The 16,125-nt window shown below is 43.7% G+C and overlaps 1 protein-coding gene and 6 non-coding genes across 7 annotated transcripts in view; 1 reads left to right on the plus strand and 6 right to left on the minus strand.

Moving 5' to 3' along the window:
• Positions 1-780: 780 nt before the first annotated feature.
• trnaq-uug (transfer RNA glutamine (anticodon UUG)) lies at positions 781-852 on the minus strand. The gene has a single exon. It is a non-coding gene; the product is annotated as a tRNA-Gln (tRNA).
• Positions 853-3,597: 2,745 nt separating this feature from the next.
• The window catches only part of LOC133450420 (junction-mediating and -regulatory protein-like), a 43,512-nt gene continuing 30,984 nt past the window's right edge, over positions 3,598-16,125 (plus strand). Inside the window, exons 1-2 of the mRNA XM_061729041.1 lie at positions 3,598-4,663; positions 10,333-10,506. Of these exons, the coding sequence (XP_061585025.1) occupies positions 3,881-4,663; positions 10,333-10,506 (957 nt within the window). The 5' untranslated portion in view covers positions 3,598-3,880. The remainder of the gene's footprint in view (positions 4,664-10,332; positions 10,507-16,125) is intronic.
• Positions 11,970-12,041, minus strand: trnaq-cug (transfer RNA glutamine (anticodon CUG)). The gene has a single exon. It is a non-coding gene; the product is annotated as a tRNA-Gln (tRNA).
• On the minus strand, positions 13,150-13,221 carry trnaq-cug (transfer RNA glutamine (anticodon CUG)). Its single transcript has one exon. It is a non-coding gene; the product is annotated as a tRNA-Gln (tRNA).
• Positions 13,686-13,757, minus strand: trnaq-cug (transfer RNA glutamine (anticodon CUG)). The gene has a single exon. It is a non-coding gene; the product is annotated as a tRNA-Gln (tRNA).
• Positions 14,864-14,935, minus strand: trnaq-cug (transfer RNA glutamine (anticodon CUG)). Its single transcript has one exon. It is a non-coding gene; the product is annotated as a tRNA-Gln (tRNA).
• On the minus strand, positions 15,400-15,471 carry trnaq-uug (transfer RNA glutamine (anticodon UUG)). The gene has a single exon. It is a non-coding gene; the product is annotated as a tRNA-Gln (tRNA).

A 16,125-nucleotide genomic window follows, 5' to 3' on the forward strand; every position in this document is an offset into this window, starting at 1 on the left:
ATGCTCCCGGGCTATGGATTATTACCGTTTTACTATCCTAATGTAAAAGAATGATACACATTCTGTGAATCATAATGTAATGTATTCTGGTCAAATATGCTTTCACCATTTTGCTGTTTTAAGAACCAATGGCCAGAATTCCAACTGATCATGAACGCGGCTTCACTTTTCAGATCCCGCCAGGAAGTGACGTCATGACGGCACCAAAACAACACGTGGGCGTGTTTCAGCCGGCTTCTTTCTTACTTTAGTTTTATTAAGCAATCCTTCCCCCTACCTTCAACCATACTCCAAAACTTCTGACAGATTACCATGACATCTCTTTTAGTTTTTGCTTAATAATGCTTAGAGGGGTTCCTGTTCGTGAGATATTTAATTTTGATTGGAAGTTGCTACCCCATACAGACATACTCATACACATCTAGTTAACCCACTGCGCCCTCTCTGGAGTGTAGTGTGAGTGTTGTGTTGCCATCAGCTGTTTTCATCTGTGTCCCACCACTCCGGTCATTTGACACTAGACTGACTGCAAGTTAAGCACCTTTCCATTGCACTAAAAAGTAAAAATAAAAAAACTAAGGATTGTTCCCTGAATTAAGTAAAGGCACAAGATAGATGTGCTTACATTTAGCCACCATGTACCAGAAGACATGTCTGTGCTTAACAAGGTCCATGAACACACTTTTTAATTGCCATTTTTTAAATCTATTTTGCAGTGAATTATCAGACTAATAACAATTTTGAAGTTGTTTTAAGCAATCATTACAACCCAAAACCATGAGGTTTCACCGAGATTTGAACTCGGATCGCTGGATTCAAAGTCCAGAGTGCTAACCATTACACCATGAAACCTTTCTCTGTTGCAACACAGACCATCACAACTCCTTCGTCATATAGTCAGACTCAAACTTATCCTGGCCTTCCACTGGCTTAAACACATCTTGTTAATACATGCAGAGTTTTATCAATCTGATTTCAACTGTTGTTATCTTTATTTTACTCTGAAATGTGTTTTTACTAATAGCCTATACATCTTAGAACACACATATTTATGGATAAAAGTAGCTATCTTCTACAGTTGTACAGAAATAACAATCAAAGGAATATCCCAGTGTTAAAACAAATATTTTGGTATAAGGATTTTGAACTTTCTTTAGGAACTACAATAAGGTGAAATGAAACAGTTTAGGCTGAAAATGAAATAAGTGTTTGCAGCAAAAAAAATAAATGAATCTTAGCAGAGAGGGTAGCGGAGCTAAAATAAATGAGGCCACTGAGCTGAAGCTTTGGTCCTCTGCCAGGAATGACTGGCTGACCTGTGGCCAGGAGTCTGAGCCATCAACCCAGGTCATGTTGGATCCAACTTTGTGTGACTGCTTCAGGTGAGCCACCCGGGCTCATGTCATTCAATAGTCAAGGGCACAGTTCAGCTTTTGCTGTTGTGTGTCAATTGCTCTGCAGGAGCCATCCTGATGGGCCAAGACCAGCGGATGGATGCTCCAACAAGCTCATAGAGATATTGTAGTTTTCATAGTATAAGGAAGTTACACTATAAAAGGGAAATAAACTCATCTTCTTGCATTACTTTATACAGAAATTTGTAAGAGGTATGTTTGGCTTTGTTTATGCTATTCGTATTTTTTTGGTGTTATTGTACTATAAATTCTCACCCTATACCACGTCTTATCCGTCCAACAAAACCACTTTCTACTGCTTTTTTTAAATACAGATGATCATAGGCCTTTTAGAATTTGTACAAAAAATATAACAAAGAATATCTTTGTTAAAAACCACCTAATTGGCAAGAGACATCAGGGATTTACCTAACAATGAAGCTCATGTATCCGTTATCATCAAGGTTGAGGCTCATTAGGTACAGTGTGATGAAATCCATCACACATGTCTCTGAGTATCATTACAAGTAATTAGAAGTACAACAGCTCATAGCTCAACTAAGTGGCCACAAGCTTGTTTAAAAAAAATGCATGAACCACATTTGCAGAGCATATATTTTCAGGATTACTTAAAAGGTTTTTGAATCACGGGCAGCACCTGGCTTAGTGGTTAGCACTGTTGCCTCACAGCAAGAAGTTCCCCGGTTCCACTCCCAGGCCCGGCAGGGTCTTGCTGTGTGGGACTGGGCCCTCGTTAATTTTTTTTTTGTATTTATTTATTTTTATTCTCATTAAATTATGGAATCATTTTTCAAACTGTTTCTATATATGGCTATTTGTGGAAAAAATATGTAGTATTTGAGTTACATAAAAGCTTGTTATTTGTTTTCTTCCTAATTGTCCTTGAAATAGCGGTCAAGAACCCCCAACACCCCCAACACAAAAATGTATTGGCCACTGATCAAAATTTGATGTTATCATTTAATTCAATTGAATGTTCAAAATGTCCGGTCAGCACAAATCCGGTGCTCAGAAAAGAAGAGAAAAGAGAAGAAGAAAATAGAGGCCTCAGAGATTCTCTACACAAATATTTTAAAAAGGGTGGTGACGGTGAAGCTGGAATTAATAAAGTCAGCGTAGAGCAAGGTAAGAAACCTGTAGTGGGTTCAAAAGTGATTAAAGGTTAATCTGATCATAATGCATTCTGTTTTTGACCTGTTAGCTGAGGCAGACCCTCCATCCCCACCCTTACCCCCTTCTTCTTCTTCTTCTATTCTATTCCATAATTGTAGGGGATTGAACCCTGGATTGAACACATTGACTGGATAGTGATAGCATCAACTTAGCCATAATGCTGCATGATTGTGGCCACTTGTATTTATTAAAAATATTTTATTTACAATGTTTGCAATTCAGTGATGTTTTTGATAATGTTTTAGATCAATTTTCAGATATGACTGGAAAACATCCCACAATTACTGGACCACTGACGTCAGCGCGTCCTTACGTGCACTGCTCAAGATGAGACTCTCATGTTGCCTTCAATGCCTGTAAGACAGATTGGTAAAAAGTGCTATTCACTTTCTTTTCAAGAATACAGCTAAATTATTCTTAAGTATATTTTTATTCAGGTGGCATTTAGTAATAAACAACAATAATAAGTTGTAGTTTTATATTTTGATATATAGTAAGTCTACACAAATGCAGCCACATGAGTTAGTAGGCTATCATTTATTTATTTATTTATTATTTATTGGATCCCCATTAGTCCGCATAAATACGAAGACTATTCTTCCTGGGGTCCACATTAAATCATACAATTAATCAACAATACAGCATTTGTACAGAGTTACATAGATCAATTAACCTGAAAATATTAACATAAATTTCTCAGTGCATATGAACAAATACTAATAATAATAATAATAATAATATGAACATTGAAAAATTAACATGAATGGATTCCTTTAACGTAGTTTTCTAATAGACTATTGTAACAGAATATTATGTCGAAACACATAATCATATTAGATATGGGTTAAATACAACTTTTCCGAAATCACTTGAAGGCAGCATTGTTTTGCGTTCTTTTGGGGAAAATTATGAAGAAAAAACACGGTTATTGTTGTAAGTTTGACACGATGCCGATACTTCCGACTTGTTTTGCTTATGCATCCCCTCAAGGTTTTGTTTTGGAGCTGCTGCTTCAGGACCAGTCTGTTACTTCATAGGGAGGGAGGTCGGGCCGGAGGATAGCGGCACAGCTGATCCTGTAAACACACGACGCTCGTCTGTTGTGTGTCAGAGTCGAGTCAAACAACAAAGCTGACTGCTGCAGGAGGCTGGGATAAGGCTGGAAGCAGGTGCATGGCCAGAGATGGGAGATGACACCGCAGTGCTTGGGATAACAGCGTTATTATAACAGCGTAACAACACGGGGCGCAGCTGCTGCAGCAGCAGCGTCAGGGCTGATCATCACTGCAGAAATGTCTTTCACCATGGAGGACACTTTAGAGTCTGGCTGGGTAGCCGTTCGCCCCAATGCATTTGAGGAAAAAGAAAAGCATAAATTCGTTTTTATCGTCGCTTGGAATGACGTTGAAGGTAAATTTGCCATTACGTGCCACGACAGGACGGTTCAGAGGAGAAGCCTCGGCAGGGATCCTCTGATGAGCCAGGATGGGGACAAAACAAAATGGCCCGAAAGTCCCTTAAGGGATAAAGTATCTCGCAGCCCAGCAAGCAAAGGAGGCGCTGAAGCTGCGGATAAAAACAAGTCTTTAGTTTTAGCACCAAGTCCTGCCAAAACTCAAGCAGTCAACCAGAAATGTGCAGATTCTCCTCCCGAGGTGTCGGGGGAGGACGAGCTGCCTCCATCCCTGTCCGGCCTGCAGCTGGAGGAGCTGGAGCACTGCAGCTGGGCCGGGCTCTTCTCCTCCCAGGACCTGCGGGCCGCTCACCGGCAGCTGTGCGCGGTGAGCGCCGCTCTGCAGCGCTGCCTGCCGGCGCTGCCCGAGCAGCCCGCCGGGGTGTGGACGCTGCTGTTCGGCCCGGCCGAGGATGCGGGCACGGAGACGGACATGGACCAGCTGTGCTGCAGTCTGCAGGTGTACCTCGGACACGCGCTCGACACCTGTGGGTGGAAGATCCTCTCGCAGGTTTTGTTCACGGAAAACGACGACCCTGACGAGTACTACGAGAGCCTGAGCGAGCTGAGGCACTCCGGGTACGAAGAGGCTCTTAACCGGGCATCACTGCAGCTGCAAGAGGTGAGAGTAAGGTTGCCACCTTTCAGAAATAGAAATAAGGGACACTCGATTTCAGCAGCGCAGGAGCCAAAAAAAAAAAGCCCCAAAACTTCTAAACTGCATAAAAAAGTGTTTACTTTATGAAAAAACAAAATGCTTTGATTTAAAGTTTAAAGTGCTTTAATAGCATTGAACTTGCATGACTGTACAGACAGCCAACCATACTAGTAACTGAAATATCCTCCTATTCTATGTATGTCCACATCAGCCCAGATGTAGAATATAGATACAGGTGAAGAATATGGTGTAAAAGTTAAATTATTTCAATAATTCAACTTGAATATGGTGTAAAAGTTAATTTATTTCAATCATTCAACTAGAAAATAGTGTAAAAGTTAATTTATTTCAATCATTCAACTAGAAAATAGTGTAAAAGTAAATTTATTTCAATCATTCAACTAGAAAATAGTGTAAAAGTTAATTTATTTCAATAATTCAACTAGAATATGGTGTAAATGTTAACTTATTTCAATAATTCAACTATAATATACAGAGCGCAGCAGGTCCTGTTGTCCCGCCACAAAGATTTTGCTGGCCTTAATGTTTCCTGTGTTTTATTTTGTTCATTATTGGTAAATTTAGTGTTGATGTGTGTGTGACAGACTTGTCTATGGGGCTTTAATGAAAATACAGGACAAATCGCGTCCCGTATTTCAATACGGGACAAAAATATTTTTTCTCAAATAAAGGACAATTCCGTATTTTACGGGACGGGTGGCAACCCTAGGTGAGAGCTGTTGTGACGCTCCTGCAGTCTCCGGGAGGATTTTGTATGGAATCTGCACATCACAAAACACAAAGTGTGCCTTGTGTTTCCCCATTCAGACTTAACTGTCTGCTGCAATATGCTTCAGTAATCCAAGATGTATTAAGTTATTAACCATCAATCTGAGGTTGACAAGTAATCAAAAGGAAGTCTTGATATTACAAAATACAGTTTACAAAACAATACAAAAATTAAAGCTGCAAGCAGCGATGAACAGGTCCGACGGTAAAAATCTAACCTTTCCGTGCAAATTATGTCCACTTCCGCTGAGAAAACAAGTCTGAGCGTCTGCCTCGTCAACTTCAAATTTGAAACGTCATGTGGAGTATAAGCATCCGTCCAGTGGGAGAAAATATCTGCGAGTCCTTAAAGGTATTGTGACATCATTTTTAACATGCTTTTAACACTATTAAAAGTCTTGGGCAACATCCCTCAAATGTGTCTAAAAGAGTGTAACAAGAAAAACTTCACTCTAGTAATCTTTTCCTGGCTTTTTATTACAGTGTTTTTTTGCGCCGTGAAAAATGCTTCCTTTCCCCCCTTTCCTGTCGATCATTGCTCCGCTCCTCCTCCAAACCTCCTCCTCCTCCAGCCATACGCTCACAGCGGCGTCGGAGCGACAGGCGACGCATGCACGGAAAAGCAGGAGGGCGAACCACAGCAAACAATCATAAAAATAAAGGCATGCAAGCAGCACTGTCCCCTTATCTTAAGTCCAGTCAGTGGCCGCGGGTCTTATTAGCAGTTTTCCTCCGGTGATTAGAACAAAAGAGGCGTGTTAAGCCTCATTTATGGTTCCGCGTTAAATCGACGCAGAGCCTACGCCGTAGGGTTCAGCGTATGGTGCGCGTCGCCGCGTAACCCTACGCCGTAGGGTCTGCGTCGGTGTAACGCGGAACCATAAATCAACCCTTTATGGTGCGCTGGAGAGGAGAGGAGGCAGGGAGCTGGGTGGAGGGGGCGGTGATTTAGCGGATCGTTACGTAACGATCCGCCACCAAACCACATGCGCCGTTTTTGCACAGTTATGCGGAAAATCCCAGAAAGCACACAATACACTGAATGTTAAAAGTTCGTTGTTTTTTGGGTGTAATTGATGTCAAGACACCCAACAAAACACAAAAAATCAAGAAAAATGTGTTTTTCATGTCACAATCCCTTTAACAATCAAAAAAGTTCCCAGAAAGTCCAAGAGGACCCAACAGCCCCGAACGACCCCAGTCACACTTCTGCAGCCTTCAGGGGGTTGATTTCCCAGCAACAGGTAGACACATTGATAATGGACTACATTGTTGGAGATTTACAGCTTGAGTAAAGTTGAAAAGCCACCAGGACAATACATGATTGTATACAGCAGGGGTCTTCAACCCTGGTCCTCGGGACCCCCTGTCCTGCATGTTTTAGATGTTTCCTTGCATCATCACACCTGATTCTAATTAATGGTCGTCATCAGCTTGTCATCCAGGTCTGCACAAGTCTGTTAATGACAGTCATTTTTATCAGGGTTCTGAGGGGAAATATCTAAAACATGCAGGACAGGGGGTCCTGAGGACCAGGCTTGAAGACCACTGGTATACGGTGAACAGTTTTAGGATGGGGGGCGTTTCATTCATACTTCTCACCTAAAAATATTGAAATGAACTGAATTGGAACTAGTTCAAAATGAAAATAGTGAACTATGAACGTGAACTGTTCATTTTTAAACTATGTGAACTGAACTTTGAACTAGTTCATGAGAAGTAAGAACTTGCACAACACTGCATCATGGATACTGCTTACCATACAACTGCGAGAGTGGAGTGGTCACCTACAAAATCCAGTTCAACTAACATCTTTCTAAATTAGCGTCTTGAAGTAATGTCATCTTCTGTGATGACCCTTCTGATACGTGACTTTAATTGATAGTAGTCTTTAACTGGAGCAACAATGTTAAAACGACTGACAGGTGAAACAGATGGCTCTGATCATTTCTTTAAGATGCATTTATCTTTTGGTAAACCTGGAGTCATGGTGTAAATATGGGTATTGATTTGGCATGTGCCACCCACATGAACAGATGCAGACCAAGTACAACCTCATGACAAGTACCGGCTTTCCCTAACACAGAAGGCCTCACCAACAGGACAGTGCAGTGTGCACACACTATTTTAAAAGGCAATGTTCAGCGATATCTCAAGGAGTTTGTCTAAGATTAAAACCATCCCATTCAGAATCCATAGGCTGTACATCAATAACACGCTTGTATTTTTCCCCATTTTGCAAGATCTGCCATAGTGGATCATCACATTGCACACATTCATTTGGCATAAAAGTTTATGTTAGATTCTCTTCCTGAGAGAACAATAATGTTCATCCATCCCAGTAGTGGAACCAGCACTATAAGTTGTTGGTGCAAACTGGGGTTCAGTATCCTGCCCATGTGATAAGCATTGATCTGGAAATCTTCAGGGTGAAGGGGGATGGATCCTACTCACTACGGCAAGGCCCGATTCCTCTGCTCAGGAAGCTAAACGATCTGCATTTAACATACTCTCATACTCCATGGTCCATCTCTCAGTATGTCAGTAAACTTTAACAAATATTTAAGGCTTTGATTTCCATTTATAATTAGAATAAAACTTTAGATATTGTGGCAGGGTGGAGGGGCAGCCACTCAGCTGATTGGGCACAGGTGTGCCCAATCAACCTCTCCACCCTGCCTGGCTACATAAAAAGCGGCTGCACAGCAGCAATAGGGCTCTGCTGGGAGGAAGGAGAGCTGCTGAAGGTGCTGGCATGTGTGTCTGGGTGCAAATAAAACAATCTCAATTTCTGCACTAAACCCTGTGTCCTCTGTCCTGTCGGTCGGCCCCAGTGGCAACGAGCTTGCTACAGATATGCATTGCATTACTTCTAAATATTAATTACAATGCAGGGGTCAACCCTCTCTTTATCCTATGGGGGTGATCCCCCTGTGTGCCAGTGACTTACACCTGTGTCAGAGCTAGAACCCCAATGAATGACAAAGTGAACACTGCTGTTGTGGTGGTTTCTTGGCATGGCTCGAGGTTGGCTTGTTGATACCGCAGTGCTACAAATGCCCTACAGTGCCCCAAAAGGTGGTAAATAAGAGGTTGTGCCAAGGATTGCTCGAAATGCAAGAGCCTGATGAGGTAGTACATTGTTTCACTGAACCTTCACTCCAAAATCCAGTTTATATTATGATGACTTTTAGCCCACACGAGAAAAGGTTTGATAAGAGAGAGACAGATGTAGAATTAAATGAGAGAAGTGCCCTTGAAGACTAATATATTTTCTCCCCTTTGCTCTTTTTTTTCTTTTAACACATGACCATTCAAACAGTAAAGACATAGGTCCTGTAATTGAATTTTAACTCAGGAGATATGACAAGGAATCAAGTATTTTACATCAGACTCATTTTTGTTTCAAAAAAAAATTGCTAAACCATATTATAACAGCCCTTTCATGCTTAATTTTTATCTCTGGAAATATGAAAGTGGCTTCCATGAAACACTTCTAAAAAGCATGATTAAAACCTTTTACTAAATGGAAATTCTGTGTCTCTTGGACACAGGCTCTGTGACTCTGACGAACAGAAGAGACAGACTGGGCTCCAGACAATACACACTCATGTTACAACCCAGCAGCAGTTAGCGATTGATTTGTTTCTCTTTAAACAGACATTATGTTCATGCTCATTGCTTCTCACTTTGTCCTCCCAATCAATGGAGGTAGATTAATGCATCCTTGACTTGTGTAACCATGCGCAAGAAGTCCTCTGAGAGAGGAGGTGAAAGAAGGCATTTTATTTCTTGTTGTCTTTTTATCGTCAAAGCAAAAGTGGAGAATTAAAAGTCTCAATGTTTTAATACTGATATGTGTGTGTATGATTGTCTGGTCAAGGCGTTTCCTCTCTGCTTTACTTTTGGCCTTGGGAGGAAGTGGTGCATTGCATAGACAAATAACCCACATGGCATTCCACCCAGTCGGTCCCACACCCACATGCATGTGCATAGTTCAGAAACACACACATATTCATAGTACAAAAAAATAAAATAAAACCAGACACTGGAAGCATTTCCTTACAGTCCTTCCTGTGCAAAATGAATAGGGAACACACACCCAGTAGTCAGAGTTAGTTTATGTCAGTTTTTCAAGAAACAATTTACAGTCAGATTTTCAGTTTGAAAGTACAGTGTGTTCAGACTTGGGATGGAGCAAGTGCCACTAATCTTATTTGGCTTGTTATCACAGACTGAGCTTTTCTGTCTGAAGTGACAGAGCTCTGTAGTTCATTGTGGTGTGGTTGGATTTCACACAAGCTATTGATCCTCTCACTCCATTTCAGGGCTAAGTTAATGGCTATTTTAGCATGTGCTGGTAGTCAACCGGACTGTTCAGCCTGACAAAAATGTTTGTCTATTGGTCTTCCTCGCAGCAGTACATATGACTTTGAGCCAGGGATCCCTGCACTTAAAAGCTGAACTTACAACTTTCATTATTTAGTGACAAAAAACATCTTTATAGTCTCACAGCGAGGTACATATTTTTGCTTAGTGTTGACTGACTTTTTCTCACTTCTGCATATTGATCATGAGAGTTGGAAAATAGGTAACATTACACCTGCAGATTATATTGCATTCTGTTTGCCCTTGGTCATCATGCTATTTTCATCTGAATTTCTTACCCAATCAGATACTTTCAACTGTTGTATATGGTCTGTAAACCCATGTTCCTACCATATTTAATCTGGAATATGACCAAGACCTCATTAGCAGGGTGTTACTTGTTTAAGAACTATGTTATTGTCCATGTTACAAGTATTAAAAAAGTAATAAGTGTAATTGTTGTGTTTTTGCTGCAGCTGTTGGAAAAGCACAAAACCATGGACAGCATGGTGGATCTGCTGGAGCTCTATGAGGAAGAAGACCAGGCCTATACAGGCCTGCTAGAGGCCTCCACACAGCTGTACCAGTACCTGCTGCAGCCCTTCAGAGACATGAGGGAACTAGCAATGCTCCGCAGACAGCAGATAAAGGTAAAAGTTTAAGTATTCAATCCACAATTGAAAGAGTGACATCCTTGCTTATTTTTACTTAAGAGTGTTTTCATCTAAGTAGTCTTGACTGCAATTCTTTAAGATCCCAGTCATTTGCAGAGACTTTATTGACATTTTACCAAGCCCTTTGAATCGTTACCAGTGACTCAGGGTAATAAAGAGGAAAATATAGGTTATTTTAAGGTTGAAGTAATGTTGAATAGAGTAAGTGTGACAATGCATATGGGACCGGATTCTGTATATTTTTGTATTCCTTTTTGGGCACTGATGTAGAAGGATCATAAAACACAATTGATTGTAAGGAGATTCTCACGTGTCTCAAAATAGGCCTTCCTCTCTCTGTGTGTGTTCATCAGTGTGTATGTGTAGGTTTGACTACAGTGTATTATATGAGACAAATGCTCTTTATAAGGGATGGGACATGAGATGAAACTAATTGTGAAAGGAAGAGGGGGCTGTTGAAAGGATAAATAGAGGGAAAGCTTTGTTTAGTCATTTTTGTGTTGATGGGAAATGTATACTTAGCTCCCTGACTCAAAGACAGCTGGAAGACTAAGAACACAAACGGTTTCACAGCTTATGTTGTGGACGCACTCCTTTCACTTTTGTCCATTAGCCACGTAGTTTGAAATCCTAAAAGGATATGGCATATGGGGCCTGAGTGACATGTTGTCAGCTGGGAAGCATCTCGAGTTCCTCACAGCCTCAGTGAGACATGAATAAATCATGTTCTGTCTGGTTCTATAGGTTTACTGCAGACACAGGCTGGTGCCGACACACTTGACCTACCATGTCTGCAGCAGGTCACAGTTGATCTATCTGGTCTATTTGCTCACACTCGAGAATTACTGATACGCTGCTAAGTTGTTTTTATCACAGAGGACAGTTCTAACCTGCCTCTCTGCTATTATCCTCATCGGTTTCCACTAGTGGGAGTTCCAGGTAGATTTTTTGAGGCCAGATCACTGGCGCGTCTCCAATATCAGGTAGGGCCCTGAAAAAGTGGCTTTCAGGAACCTTTATGGGGCGAAAAACATCCCTCTAGTAGCTACTGCAATTGTGGCTCAGTGTGTTCACAGGCGTGTCAGCGACATGGATTTGGGAACATACCCGCCGCATGTCGATCAAGGTTAGCTTTGCTCTCATCTCCTTGACCTGATACTCGCAGAAATATGTGCAGAGCTGCCATCAGATGTGTACAGCAGGATATCCATTTAACAGGTTGAATCAACGACGAAATCAAAAATGACAATCGTGTTTAGCCATCGCTGGGTTAATAAAAAATGCTGGCTACTTTGCTGTTAGAGGTTCCTGACAGTGGGGTTTACCCCAAATTCCTGCTAGTCAAATTGTGGCTGGGTGTGTTCACAGGCGTGTCAGCCAGAGGGAGTTGGAGAAGCTTTAACAGAAGGGAGATGTCAAATTGGGTTCAAAACAGACACAGGTCCCACCGAGATTTGAACTCGGATCACTCGATTCAGAGTCCAGAGTGCTAACCATTACACCATGGAACCACTTTTCCACCCAATAAGAGAGGTACTCACGTTGGTCAACCGGACCCCCCTGACGGTCTTTGAAGCCACGTTGCTCGGCAAGCCGATGGGAACACACCCACCGCATTTCAATCAAAGTTAGCTCTGCTCCCAGCTCCTTCACTTGAAACTCTGAGAAATATGTGCAGAGCTGCCATCAGATATGTACAGCAGGATATCCATTTAAAGGCCCTGACACACCAAGCTGACTGTCGGCCGTCGGGCCGTCGATGAGCGTCGGTGCGCGTCTGTGGGGCTAATTTCCCCGGTGTGCCCCGCACGTCGCTACAGGTCGGCCACCCGTCGGCAGCTTTTCAGCCGATTCGACATGTCGAATCGCCGTCGGCCGTCGGTCAAACAGCTCACTCTGTGATTGGCTGTTCAGGTAGCGTGGAACTGAACAGGGAAAAGCCGAGCGAAATGTTTGATCTCGTTGGTTTCATTCATCTCCAGCTCTCGACACAGGTTCAGGTAAGCTCCTTGAGCCTGTCGCTGTTGTATCCATGATTTCACCCATGTAGTGCGGTTTCTTCTTATTTTTTCGCCTCCGCCTCCTCTTTTCTTCTTCCACAAGCTGAAGGCCGAGGGCTGACAACGCCAGTACCAATTCTTTATTCTTATGCATTGTGGTAGCGAGAGTGGTGTGGAAATGTTGTGTGAATATGAAGCCTATTTGTTTTGTTTACGGCTTCCCAGAGCTTCCGGTTTTCCCTTGTTTTTGAGTGAATACAGACTACCGCTGGGTGTCGTCTTTGCGGTGTGTCCAAGTACTTCTTTTTGAGCCCGACCCAGCCCGACACAGGCGACGCGAGGCGACACAGCAGTCGGCCGACAGCGGGTGACGTCGGGTTGGTGTGTCCTTGGCTTAACATGTTGAATCAACGACGAAATCAAAAATGACAATCTTGTTTAGCCATCGCTGGGTTAATAAACAATGCTGGCTACTTTGCTGTTAGAGGTTCCTGTCTGGCGGGTTTACCCAAATTCCTGCTTGTCGAATTGTGGCTCAGTGTGTTCAAAGGCGTGTCATACAGAGGGAGTTGGAGAAGCTTTAACAGAAGGGATGTTAAATTGGGTTCAAAACAGACACAGGTCCCACCGAGATTTGAACTCGGATCGCTGGATTCAGAGTCCAGAGTGCTAACCATTACACCATGGAACCACTTTTCCACCCAGTAAGAGAGGTACACACGTTGGTCAACCGGACCCTCCTGACGGTCTTTGAAGCCATGTTGCTCCGGACCCTCCTGACGGTCTTTGAAGCCATGTTGCTCGGCAAGCCGACGGGAACACACCCACCGCATTTAAATCAAAGTTAGCTTTGCTCCCAGCTCCTTCACTTGAAACTCTGAGAAATATGTGCAGAGCTGCCATCAGATATGTACAGCAGGATATCTATTTAACATGTTGAATCAACGACGAAATCAAAAAAGACAATCGTGTTTAGCCATCGCTGGGTTAATAAAAATGGTGGCTACTTTGCTGTTAGAGGTTCCTGACTGGGGGGTTTACCCCAAATTCCTGCTAGTCGAATTGTGGCTCAGTGTGTTCAAAGGCGTGTCAGCCAGAGGGAGTTGGAGAAGCTTTAACAGAAGGGAGATGTCAAATTGGGTTCAAAACAGACACAGGTCCCACCGAGATTTGAACTCGGATCGCTGGATTCAGAGTTCAGAGTGCTAACCATTACACCATGGAACCACTTTTCTGCTCAGTAAGAGAGGTACTCACGTTGGTCGACCGGACCCTCTTGACGGTCTTTGAAGCCATGTTGCTCGGCAAGCCGACCGGAACACACCCACCGCATTTCAATCAAAGATAGCTTTGCTCCCAGCTCCTTCACTTGAAACTCTCAGAAATATGTGCAGAGCTGCCATCAGATATGTACAGCAGGATATCCATTTAAAGGCCCTGACACACCAAGCTGACTGTCGGCCGTCGGGCCGTTGATGAGCGTCGGTGCGCGTCTGTGCGGCTAATTTCCCCGGTGTGCCCCGCACGTCGCTACAGGTCAGCCGCCCGTCGGCAGCTTTTCAGCCGATTCGACATGTCGAATCGGCGTCGGCCGTCGGTCAAACAGCTCACTCTGTGATTGGCTGTTCAGGTAGCGTGGAACTGAACAGGGAAAAGCCGAGCGAAATGTTTGATCTCGTTGGTTTCATTCATCTCCAGCTCTCGACACAGGTTCAGGTAAGCTCCTTGAGCCTGTCGCTGTTGTATCCATGATTTCACCCATGTAGTGCGGTTTCTTCTTATTTTTCGCCTCCGCCTCCTCTTTTCTTCTTCCACAAGCTGAAGGCCGAGGGCTGACAACGCCAGTACCAATTCTTTATTCTTACGCATTGTGGTAGTGAGAGTGGTGTGGAAATGTGGTGTGAATATGAAGCCTATTTGTTTTGTTTACGGCTTCCCAGAGCTTCCGGTTTTCCCTTGTTTTTGAGTGAATACAGACTACCGCTGGGTGTCGTCTTTGCGGTGTGTCCAAGTGCTTCTTTTTGAGCCCCACCCAGCCCGACACAGGCGACGCGAGGCGACACAGCAGTCGGCCGACAGCGGGCGACGTCGGGTTGGTGTGTCCTTGGCTTAACATGTTGAATCAACGACGAAATCAAAAATGACAATCTTGTTTAGCCATCGCTGGGTTAATAAAAATGGTGGCTACTTTGCTGTTAGAGGTTCCTGTCTGGCGGGTTTACCCAAATTCCTGCTTGTCGAATTGTGGCTCAGTGTGTTCAAAGGCGTGTCATACAGAGGGAGTTGGAGAAGCTTTAACAGAAGGGATGTTAAATTGGGTTCAAAACAGACACAGGTCCCACCGAGATTTGAACTCGGATCGCTGGATTCAGAGTCCAGAGTGCTAACCATTACACCATGGAACCACTTTTCCTCCCAGTAAGAGAGGTACACACGTTGGTCAACCGGACCCTCCTGACGGTCTTTGAAGCCATGTTGCTCCGGACCCTCCTGACGGTCTTTGAAGCCATGTTGCTCGGCAAGCCGACGGGAACACACCCACCGCATTTAAATCAAAGTTAGCTTTGCTCCCAGCTCCTTCACTTGAAACTCTGAGAAATATGTGCAGAGCTGCCATCAGATATGTACAGCAGGATATCTATTTAACATGTTGAATCAACGACGAAATCAAAAAAGACAATCGTGTTTAGCCATCGCTGGGTTAATAAAAATGGTGGCTACTTTGCTGTTAGAGGTTCCTGTCTGGCGGGTTTACCCCAAATTCCTGCTAGTCGAATTGTGGCTCAGTGTGTTCAAAGGCGTGTCAGCCAGAGGGAGTTGGAGAAGCTTTAACAGAAGGGAGATGTCAAATTGGGTTCAAAACAGACACAGGTCCCACCGAGATTTGAACTCGGATCACTGGATTCAAAGTCCAGAGTGCTAACCATTACACCATGGAACCACTTTTCCGCTCAGTAAGAGAGGTACTCACGTTGGTCGACCGTACCCTCTTGACGGTCTTTGAAGCCATGTTGCTCGGCAAGCCGACCGGAACACACCCACCGCATTTCAATCAAAGATAGCTTTGCTCCCAGCTCCTTCACTTGAAACTCTCAGAAATATGTGCAGAGCTGCCATCAGATATGTACAACAGGATATCCATTTAAAGGCCCTGACACACCAAGCTGACTGTCGGCCGTCGGGCCGTTGATGAGCGTCGGTGCGCGTCTGTGGGGCTAATTTCCCCGGTGTGCCCCGCACGTCGCTACAGGTCAGCCGCCCGTCGGCAGCTTTTCAGCCGATTCGACATGTCGAATCGGCGTCGGCCGTCGGTCAAACAGCTCACTCTGTGATTGGCTGTTCAGGTAGCGTGGAACTGAACAGGGAAAAGCCGAGCGAAATGTTTGATCTCGTTGGTTTCATTCATCTCCAGCTCTCGACACAGGTTCAGGTAAGCTCCTTGAGCCTGTCGCTGTTGTATCCATGATTTCACCCATGTAGTGCGGTTTCTTCTTATTTTTCGCCTCCGCCTCCTCTTTTCTTCTTCCACAAGCTGAAGGCCGAGGGCTGACAACGCCAGTACCAATTCTTTATTCTTACGCATTGTGGTAGTGAG

Source organism: Cololabis saira, chromosome 9, assembly GCF_033807715.1.
Source record: "Cololabis saira isolate AMF1-May2022 chromosome 9, fColSai1.1, whole genome shotgun sequence".
Taxonomy (NCBI): domain Eukaryota; kingdom Metazoa; phylum Chordata; class Actinopteri; order Beloniformes; family Belonidae; genus Cololabis; species Cololabis saira.